This window comes from Diadema antillarum, unplaced genomic scaffold (assembly GCF_040938485.1).
Source record: "Diadema antillarum isolate AM-2024a unplaced genomic scaffold, OU_Dant_1.0 seq00000135_RagTag, whole genome shotgun sequence".
Taxonomy (NCBI): domain Eukaryota; kingdom Metazoa; phylum Echinodermata; class Echinoidea; order Diadematoida; family Diadematidae; genus Diadema; species Diadema antillarum.
Genome location: NW_027271212.1, coordinates 1,213,710 through 1,225,353, shown reverse-complemented (window position 1 = coordinate 1,225,353; position 11,644 = coordinate 1,213,710). Strand labels below are relative to the sequence as shown.

Below are 11,644 nucleotides of genomic sequence, written 5' to 3'. Positions count from 1 at the left end.
CAGTATAACTATATCTGAATTTTAGATTTAGGCGAAAACTCAAGTAATTGTGTTTATTTTTCTTGTCGTTTTAGTAACTTTTTGGAGAGTAAAAAAGTAAAAACCAAATTATCTGATTGCCGCACTGAAAGTCACGTCATAACAATCAGACATGTTTGAAACGTATACTTATTTCAACTTCATACATTTGTTAATAGTTTAGTTTCAAGGCGATTCACTGTCAAGTGCTCTCTCGGTTTTCCTAGAAGCATTAAAATACGTGGCATTGTCTTTTCATTACATCATTCTGCTATAATTTATCAACTTGTAGCCTTCTTCTCCATCAGCAGGAGTGATATATCAGGAGTGATATATGATGGAGTTAACCGAAATTATAACAATTCATAATCTTTGAACGAGCCGTCCAATTTTGCCAAAATTTCACAAGACACATTACGCAAATACTTCTGCCTTCTTGTAATCTATTTGGGGGTAAGTTTCCCTTTAACTGAAATGGTGCCCATCGCTGCACTGATGCTCATAGATGACGATCAAGTGTAAAACGACCGGGGTGTCTCACATTGCAGGCAATGGTGCCCTCTATGTGAGGTCACGAGTGATAACTTAATAATGACTCCAGATCTAACGCAATATCCCATAATGAATTTGCAGTCAGAATGCTAGCATTGCCTCTACATTAAAAAAAAAGTATAATATCTTTTTCTCCCAAGTAGTAATTTTATGTTATCTAACAAGACGCCATCATAGTCCTATATCTATAAGTTTTCATCCTAGCTCTTCTATTCATTATCATCCTTATTGCTGCCTTCCTCAGTGCAATTATACAACCACCATCAACGTCCCTATCATCATTGTCGATTTGTTCCTCGCCATCGTCTTCATTTCATTTTTATTTCATTTCCAACAATGCAAAACATCTACACACAAAATAACACAATATCAATACAATATGTAGTAACGAAGAAAAATACGTGAAATTAACAATATTACGCATCACTTTCAGATGATCTTGAATTCATATTAAAGTTCGAGATCATCTTCATCATCGTTGTCATTATACCACACTCATTATCATCGTAAGCATCATCATCATCATCATCATCATCATCATCATCATCATCATTATCTTAAACATTATCATCAGCTCTCTCGCAGTCATTACTGCCATTTTCATCAACATTATCTTTTTCTTCTTTTCTTTCTTTGCTACGATAATGAAAAGCATGAAGATATATCGATAATCACTGCAGTCGTTAACATCGATCACAGCATTAATATTGCTGATGTCCTTTTCATTAGGCCTATCAATATCGGTGGAGGAATGTCGACAGCCCTTCACTCGTTGTGCATTACTTTATTGTCGTTTTATGCTAGTACGCCACGGTTGCGCACTTCGGAATAACATATTTTTGGTTCATGTAAGTGCTTTAGCATGTTATACAGACAAATAATGAGTATCATCGAGTTATGGGAGACTGTCAAGATTTCCGAGAACAGATTCTTCAAATACCAGAATGTCTTTATGATGTTATATCGAAAATTTAAGAAATAATAATAAGGAACAATGATGTCTTGTCTTAAAGGGATAGTATAGACCCTATATAGTTTTGGCTGAGACCTAACTTCTCTTTTCTAACATTTTTGTTGTTGTTGTTGATGGGATAATGAAAACTTAATGAAATATAAAAGAATATATAATATAAGAGGAATTCAACGTTTATTTGATGAAAATTGGTTTTGAAATGGCTCAGATATCCAAAACAGAGCGATCGTAATAAAAGGTGAAACCCACCTTTTATTACGTTTGCTTTGTCTTAGTTATACCTTGTTTTTGGACGTCTCAGCCATTCCAATACCGATTTTAATAAAAAAAAACAACTATGAATTCCTCTTAGAATGGTATGCTCTGTAGTATTTCATAAGTGCATGGTTTCTTGGTATCTCGCAAAAAGTTTAAAGCCCAATCCTCATCTCCACCGACACTTTATCTTGCCTATGTATAGGTGACCCATACACCAAGCCGCCATAACAAACTATATAATCAAGCACACACTCATTATAGACATTCGACGCTTGGTATTGCGACATAGAGAGCGAATAAAAAGGCTAGTTTAGATTCCTAATTTCAATTTACAAGCCCCAACAGAACAAAATCAACAAAAGGAGAACAGAAACCGTGCGATATTTTATAGTCGGGTTGTAAATAAGGCTGCAAATTGTACTGTTATATTGTACAAAGAAGGAAGTACGAATAAATCAACAACGTCTGTAATGTGTGAGACGGGTTTTAGTGAACACGTGTACAAACAAACATCCGGGGCAGTTCATGATGTCAGCAAAGGAAAACATTGAGCTTCACTGCCTGCATGTGCTTTCTGTTTCGGAAGGTGTTCTTAGTCTCAGTTCAGGCTAAAGATGGCGCTAAGTTAATAAATTTATCTGGATTCAAAAAGCTGCATGGATGTCTACAGTTATCGCATCCACAAGGCCAGGAAGCTGGTGAAATCACAAACAAACAAGCAAGCAATAAACAAGCACGAATGTTCACGCTTGAATGAAAATTTATAGTGTATGCCAAAAGCGACTTTAACGAAGGCTATGATCTCAAATGAGATGTCACGAAATTTTGTCAGTGTACACCACCAGCGGCTTAAATAAAACATAATGGCAATACTTCCATCGCCGCGGGTTATTCCTCATTTATCATTTTCAGCATGAATTTCACATATTTCTCGGGTTTGTTTCTTTCCTTGTTCTCTCTCATGTTTTTCTTTGCTTATGCTTCTTACCCCATGTTCCTTTCAATGTAACCGTTTTGCATAATTATGAATGTTTAGTTTTAATGTCATATCAAGTGGGAAGAATTGTCTTAAAACAAACAAAACGAGAACGATATGAATTCTACTACACAAACATTCGAAAATGTTGGGTTGCAGTTATTCCCTTCCCTCAAAAATGCTTTCTTGACATATTAACAAGAGTTATACTAGTAGTGTACCTCAATATTAGTACATCTTCGTTTTGTGCAATTCATGATTCTCCAGGGTGTAAAAAACAGAAAGAAAGATTAAATCGACCTTTTTCAGCACCAGGAAAAAAAAAAAAATAGAACGAAGTAGGAGTGTCCGGAACTCCGTTGACGTCATCGACTCATTGATTATATCGCTAAGTGACCGGGAATTGACCGGGATGAACAGCCAATCAGCTGCCGAGTTCAGCCCTTCATTGCTGGTCACTGACTATCAGTTCCCTTTGTGTTTTGCCGGGTACATTGAAGCCTTGCTCTGCTGCGAGCAGCTAGCTAGTGGAGTGCCACCCACGACAAACGCGAAGCGAGTCGAGCCAGCCGAGAATCGCGTGCATACCATCGTTCGTACGCAGTAGTTCCCATACCCATGTGCCAACAAGGACCGTTCGCCTATTCTGTGTAGTATTGGGCCTTTTTTAGTTGGAGGGATTTAGTAGCTTATAGGAAAAAATGGATCCATCGAGCCAGCAAAACGCGACAACACACGATGCTGATGGAAATCATGACCCAGGGTAAGTATGGATCTTCTTGGATATGTGGAAAATAGAGGAAAAGTGAGCTTTTTTTGAGCCGCCGAGGTGGAATTTCGCATGGCATTATCTACCGCAGGCCTATGTCTCAGCGTGTGAACCTATCTCGCCTACGAACAGCTGGCTGCTGTCGGCTCACAATGGAATGCCCCTACACGTTGCACGTATAGTACGAGGTACTGAGCATTGCCAGCGAGCCAGCTAGCTCGCCGAGGAAGCGAAGCGATCATCGCCGTGCTACGAATGTGCAGTGTTTTGGAAATATATTCTGTTGTGTTGTGTTCGTAACCATTAAATGGAATATTTACGTGCTGGACCTCACAGATGCTTCTAATTTTCTTTCACCCACAGGAAAATGTTTGTAGGAGGACTTAGCTGGGAGACAAGCACAGGTGAGCGTAGCAAAATAAAATTATTTAGATCTAGCAGTAATTTAATCCCACACACATATCCTCCGCCGCTAGGGCATCAACGTACACGGCCTGCACAGGTTCATTCATTCATTAATTTGCTCATTCAATATTCATCTATTCGTTTTGTAACTGACCCTTCTTATCTGGTGCAGCTGTAACACGTTATTCACCTTGATATGGAGCAGGTCAATGGAATTCTAGCAGTATTATCCCAAGTGTGTAAAAAAAAGTAAATACATGTACACTTTATATATGGAACCACATTCAATAGTAAATAGATATATATTTCCCATATTTGACATATATACAAATATATTTACATCTATTCTTAAGTTGGTGTGTGTATTTCTAGCAAGCCTCCAAATTTTGTTAACTGGTATGTTTAATATCATTACCTTTCACAACAGTCCAGGTACCAATTTATTGCACAAGTCATATAGCATAGGCCTACTTGCAAGTGTATTAAGCCTGTCAATATTCATCCTGAAAAGCTCAAAGCCTGTATTTTATCCCACAATGGTATGTTGGTCCATAGAATACTGGGTTACCCTTGTAAATACTTCCTTATTGATTTTCTCTGGTTAATGCAAATTGACTGGAACATTTGAGCAGAGACTCCATTTTTATTTCATCACTGAAACGCCAGATTTCAGCAACATGGCTAATCTTGTAGAATGGGAAATAGTGATCAGCAAAAAAGAAAAAAAGAAAAAAGAAAAAACCCAACAGGCAAGTGATGTAGGCCTCATGATGCGTTTATACCAGTGTGATGACAGTATGCAATGTTGATCTATTAATTATAGTGTATAGGACCACACAGTACTTTAATGATCATTGATTTTACAACTTTTTTACACATGAAAATCACTGAAAATGTAGTAAGTTGAATTTAGGGGAAAAAGAAGCAAAAAAAAAAAAAAGAATACATGTCCTGATCTTTCAGTTTTCAAGGTACTGTATCAAGGTGTTTTTTTTTTTAATACTAAGCATGGCTGGGTTTTCCATATAATTGAGTTTCTAATATGTTCTAACCATAAGATCACTCCATTAACATCATATTGCATAATGTAAGCCATGTTGATATTGTGTCATATGCCTCAGACCATGTGCTAAATAAAAAGTTGATGAGTACCAAAAAGTGGCTTTTGAGTCTTGATATATATTGCACTAAATCTTTCCATGAAATCCACAAAAAGAAATCATTTAAATGTTTTGCTAAACATAACAGGTCTATCATATATTTTCCCAAGTTTGATATTAATCCATGTGAGGAAAATGTCATTTAAAAAAAAATCTAATTTAGTGAGGAAAACAAGAATGTTATTTGTAACTTTCGACCCATCTGTGGTTACTCAAGCAAGAAAAACACATTCGATATTCACATCAGTGTCATGATTAGATCGTGTCAACCATATTCTAACTGAACTACACAGTCATATACAAGTGCCTGTGAAAGGCAACCAGTTATATATTTTCAGGTAGAGGGAAGAGGAATTGGTAGACCAATAAATGGCAGCTCCTACATTGAGATCATCAGGTGGAGAATGTGCCTGTCATTACGACCTACAATTTCGATACTGCTTGAAACACCTGCCAGCGTGGGGGATCTTTGTTTATTTAGTCGTGGCCGTGTAAAGGTTGAACGGCACGAGCTGAATTGATAAGATGGAATGAAAGATATGAAGCAATGCTTTTGCAAGGCAGCTGTATCCTTCTGAAGTATAGAAGGAATTATTAATGGAAATTGGAGAAAAAAACAACACACAACTGAAAAGTAGAATTATGATATCCACATGCTTCATGATGTTCAGTCTGTGCTTTGTGCAATAGTGTGAGAGGGATTAGGGAGGTACATGTGGTACATACAACACACAAGACTGTTGCTGTTCTACAAAGTATGTGCTTATTCACTACTGATACTTCACATGAATCAAGGGACACTTTGATATGTAAGGAAACAGACTATGAATCATGAGCTCTCCAAACTTCCATGAATGAGCTCTGTATGCACAAGGAATTCTTTTTTATTATTTCGATTTCAATGGCGTGGGATTTCTACCAGCCCACGTCACTTAACAGTCCAGTGCCTAACAAGGACCGGTATAACTGTCCGTGATGCCACTGGCACCCTTTATGAATGTGAGGAAGTGCATGATGCCGTAAATGACGTGTAACCAATGATCTGTTTGTTAACCTCTGTTTCCAACAAGAGACTTTGAGAAAACTCCTATCAGAGTCAGAGATGATTTGACAAAATTAAAACAGGTTCATCTATAACTTGGGAAGGGAGGATATATATATGTAATTCAAGTTTATTTTCCCTTTTGTATGTCAATGTTGTTGGCTTATCGGGGGAAGAGAGAGGGAATACTGAACTTTCAAAAGTCTGCATCTCAAGTAATATACAGACAAGACTGAAATACATTGTAAACATGGATAAAGTTACATTTGTAGTAAGTTGTGTACCGGAAAGTATCTGTGAGTGGATAGCTATACAGCCTCAAGTGTATAGTACAGTTGGTATTTGAAGTCACAGTTGTCATGTTAACTTGTTTATAATGAGAAATAAATTGCTGGTAATGACATGAGAATGATATGATGTTACATGTTACTTTTGTTGTATCAAATTTATCACACTCAAATTCATGAAGCACTCAGTAGGTGATCTATTCACTCATTTTGGACATGTAATGGAGAGTTTATCAAACATTGATAAATTGACAGAAAAAAAAGGAGAAACCTGACAAATTTTACTATCTGTATATTTGTATGTAGTCCAACACTTGCAGATTTCTACACGAAAAAGTTCTGTCAGTCCTGTGGCAATCTTTTGAGCATTTTAGCGTGGATGTGTAATGTACAATGTACAAAAGGTACATCTTATGAAAAATAAATGAATTGATATAATAGAGAAATAAATATCAAACCTTGCAATTGGCTATTTAGATTATGTTTATCTTATTCGGGGAGATTTGTGAGTAGGCAACTTAATTTTCTCTTTTCTTGTATGCATATCTGGATTTCACTGGAAGACAGAAACCTGAGAATGTTTACAGCAGTTTCTTTTTTGTCAGTGGATGAAATGTGCGTGATGTGCTGTGTCATCCCGTTATCCCATGCATGTGTCTCTCTCTTTTGTTTTCGTTTTTCAGATGGCCTGAGGAAGTATTTCTGTCAGTTTGGAGACGTCAAGGAGTGTGTCATTATGAGGGACACCACCACTAGACGCTCCAGGTAAGGAACGCGGACCGCAACGATCCACTAGATCTACAACGTACCTGTATCTCTCCTCACCATCACTCTCTCTTGTTGGCGATAAAGTCTAACCTGAGAAGCCCTCTTTGACACAAAATTGCATGTTTCTCCATACCCAGGGTGTTCCAAAACATTTTTCTTCCACTTGATTAAATACTCGTGAGGCAACAAGGTCCCCACAGTTGTAGCAGGCAAGTGCCAAGGAATTTTACTGGCCAAGAGCAAGATTTAGGGTGTCCCTCGGCAAGCTGGCCAAAGGGTTAGTTGCAGCATGATTTCCACACTCAGTTTTTGTCTTTTCTCTTTCTTTTTGCCTGCCATCAATTTTTTTGGGGGGTCCTCCCCTCCAACACCTCTCTCTCTCACACACATGTACACATATTGCACAAAACCACAAAACAATGTTTGATTAAATCAAAATTTATTTTACTTATTCACAAAATTAATATCAGCAAGAGGCTGGTTTTCAGCAAGTCCGTGCCATAAAAACTCAACATAAATGTTACTTTAAACTCCTGATAATTAAAAGATTCACAAATATTCCTTAAAAATGCATAATCAAAAGAATTGATCAATTACAAACAAAATTAATCATCTCAAATAATATTGCATCATATTGCATAATATTGATTTAAAAAAAATCATGTTTAAAGCTGCCAAAGAGAATATTTTCCCAATATTTACTGTTTTTTTTTTGTTTCTGCTCACATGAACTAGGGCAACATGTTATTGAAATGAAAAACGTGGGTTTTTTTTCTTAAAATTTGATACAAATGTAGTGTTGTATTTGCAGCATGGTTGTTATCTGTATGGGCAATTTTGACACTGTTGCACCAAAATAATTATCGTTTGAGCCTTCAAATTGAGTTTTTTTTCACTGTACATCAGAATGTTTTTTTTTATATAAGTGTCAGAGGTTAGTAGCCCCATGTGCTTCCTTTCATGGTGTGTTTACTAGTCATTGTGAATTGCTCAAGGCTGTAACAAAGCATTACGGCATGTTAGTTGTTACATGTAAATATGCCATAATCAATGCCAGGATGCATGCAAGATTGAGCAATAAAAGGAAAGGCATTAGGGCGCACCTCCGAACTCCGTGGTGTAGGGTAGGTGTGCCATATAATATTTAGTTTAAATTTACAAAAAAAAAGAAGATGTCAAATCATAATGGCACCTTCAGCACCCAAATCTAGCAACTGAAATACCATGTCAGAAATTTGGCAACTGAAATATCATAATTCAGAAATTTGGCAACTTTAATACCATATTTGATAAATTTGATGGTGCCCCTTGGTACACTCAGTAGTGGACAACCATTGATTTTAGCCTTTGGGAAAGATAGTAGTGACCCAGTATATGTGTTGCAAAGCAGCTATGCTAAGAGTCGATAGATTGTAAAGATGAATATATATTGAAATTTCCCCTTCTTGGTACTGTAGTAATGATTTCTTTCCAGGTTTTGTTGAAGTTAGTAATGGATGTAGTGTGCCACAACTTTATTTTATTTTCACAAATTTGAGAATCAGGAATATTTCCGCTGAACCCAATATCTTTTAAAACAGCATGAACCAATATAATGTGAAATGTTTATGAACAGTGAATTATTTTACGAAGTGAAATCCATTTGATGAAGCATGAATTTTGAAAACAGTGTATTTTTGAAAATTAGGGTGGTTATCATTTGGAAATTGTAGAGGAGATTTTGATCGGGAAGAATGATTATGATTTTGGTATTTACTAGAAATAGTACAGTGTTGAGAATGCTGGTGTTACAAACTTACAGACAACTTGAAATAGGAAAGAATTTGTTTAGAATACAGCAGCTACATTTGTATATAATGAGTGTGCCAGGATTTAGGTATAGTCAAAGACAAGATATTGATGGGAGGAAAGAGTAGGTATAGATGAGAAATGTTACTGCGTGATTGATACGGTTAAGTCGTAAGAGAGGTCATAGCGTAGCGAGTCTGCCTCGTCTCGGGCTACAGTACGTGTAGCTCACTGTCCACAGTCGGCAGTGTAGCTCACTGTCCACAGTCGGCAGTCGTAGCTGGAGGCTGCATAGCTCACTGGGCTGTCAGAGAGAGGGAGAGAGGGGGAGAGAGAGCGAGTGAGCGAGGCGGCCCGTAGAGCCAGGGAGCTGTCAAGTTCAGATGTAGTAGGGCCCGATGGGGATTTATAGTGGAATGTTTCTCCAGTCTGAAACTACAATAGGCAGTGTGGGGGAGTGAAGGGCATCGTGGGGTATGCAAGCTATCCTGCTTCTTCATCATTTCTTGGGGAAAATCATGGCATGACAGCCAGGTTTAAACCACTCCGCTGTCTCTTTCTAAGATTTAAGAGAGTCATCAGCAATTTAGATTTTGTATATTATTTTTATTTTTTGAGCAGATACAATGTATCTCTGGCACCAAGAGCAAAAGTGGATATTTTGATGCAGCTGCTAGCACTAACTTACAAGAATGAGAGTGAAAATTTTAAATTCATCATATATGAATGAAATCATGGAGCTATTAGTCATATCTTTGAGATGAGAGCATGAGCTATCGTACTGGATATTAAGTTTTTTGTTTTTGTTTTTGCCTATGTTGGGAGCAGTGATTTAAACAAAAATGTTCGAGATATCAAATTTGGTCCATATGTGTAGGTCAGTTGTATCACAAAACATCCTACCATTTAAAAATTTTGCAATAAAGCCTAAGATATGAGGAGATATCATGATTTTTCTAAATAAACCATAACTGTAGATGGTTTCGTCTAGAAATATTTTGATTATAACTATTGTTCACATTTTGTATATCTAACAGTACTTAACATTGATTATACTGATTCAAATTTTTACATCAAATAGGTTGTTTCTATCCCTAACACATCTTTTAGAAATATTTTTAAGCGCTAAAGCTGGGTTTTTGTTTCATCTGCAAATGGTAAATACAGTAATGCCTTAATAGGAGACGTATGTGAGCAAAGAGCAGTATGTAGTTTACTGTGGCAGATGTTTCTCTGTAGCCATGCATAGAGGAAACAGGTCATCACAGTGTAACCAAGTGATGAATGATCCTTGCAATGTTGTTAGGATGATAGTTTCAAAGTATGTTATTCTCCATGGAAACTAAGTTTAATGTCCAAGTGGAGCAAATTAAAAAGGGCCATGACACAAACCACTGTTCCCATCTGTTTTCACACTTTAGAATACGATGTAAACTATCTTACATGTGACTTACTTATAACTGGTAACGCTGTATATATATTTGAGTATATATACACATAATATCTTTATCTTTCTGTCTCTTTCTAATACATACACACACACACATATATTTACAATGTGTATATGTTTATTTATTTGTATCCTTCATTTATTACAATGTAAATCCTGTTGGCGGATTGGTCTACAATGTATGTAAATACATTGTAGAGTCATGCAACCAAACATACACTATGTTGAAACAAAATGCCAGTTGAGAAAAATATGCCCTATTGTGATGTCATATTCATAAATAGTGCATTATACCATGATGTACATGTATCTGACGTCATATTCATGGTACATGTACATTCATCAATGACTTGTGTAAAGTGCTATTGGTATCAACCTCATAGGCTACTGTATAATCACATCCACTGTCCATGGTACACTGCACGATCATGTGTGCTGCAATATCATCTAAAAACAAAAAAAAAAACAAAACAAAAAAACAGAGCTAGAGGAATATTTATAGTACAAAGTGAAAACTTTTTTTTTCTTTTTAAATATGTATTTGAAGATACGAACTGTATATGATAAATATATTGTGCACTATTTCCAGCGTCTGATTAAATTGTGGATTCCTCGGTAACAGAATTTGCAAATTTTTTTTTAAAAAGGGGATGCCCCCCCCCCCCCCCCCCGAAAAAAGGGGTGCTATTCCTGTTACATGAGAATCTATAATTTCAACCAGTTAGGGGCTCTCGCAATGCATGCTATATTTGTTTTATATATCTCCCTCTCTCATTGGCAGTCGCTGTTATATTTCTCCTTGAACGAATATATTTTACATTGCCCATTTCATGCTGGGGACAGGTCATAGCCAGATCAACATTGAGCTATTTTTATCACTATTAAAAGCTGTCCTGTGATATCTGGAAGCTGCCAAAAAATTTGGGAATTTTTCGGTCGTCTGATGAAATTTTTGTTGGTACATTGTAAGTTGCTGCGGAGTGACAAAGGAATACTACGTGAGAGCTGCCCAGAATGAAACTGGTTTGCCGAGGGTATTTCTGTAGCCAGTGTCAGCGTTAATGAACACGTCTGGAGTTGGTTATTCCATAGTGTTGTCTGGAACCGAACCAAACAACTTCCCATGGTCTGACAATTACGTGATAAGGGCTGCCAGACATTTGGAATTGAAGAGAAGATAGATGCGGGAAAACATACA

The 11,644-nt window shown here is 36.8% G+C and overlaps 1 protein-coding gene across 1 annotated transcript in view; it reads left to right on the top strand.

Moving 5' to 3' along the window:
* Positions 1-3,293: 3,293 nt before the first annotated feature.
* The window catches only part of LOC139727531 (RNA-binding protein Musashi homolog 2-like), a 62,808-nt gene continuing 54,457 nt past the window's right edge, over positions 3,294-11,644 (top strand). Inside the window, exons 1-3 of the mRNA XM_071638505.1 lie at positions 3,294-3,540; positions 3,910-3,950; positions 7,124-7,205. Coding sequence (XP_071494606.1) covers positions 3,479-3,540; positions 3,910-3,950; positions 7,124-7,205 — 185 coding nt within the window. The 5' untranslated portion in view covers positions 3,294-3,478. The remainder of the gene's footprint in view (positions 3,541-3,909; positions 3,951-7,123; positions 7,206-11,644) is intronic.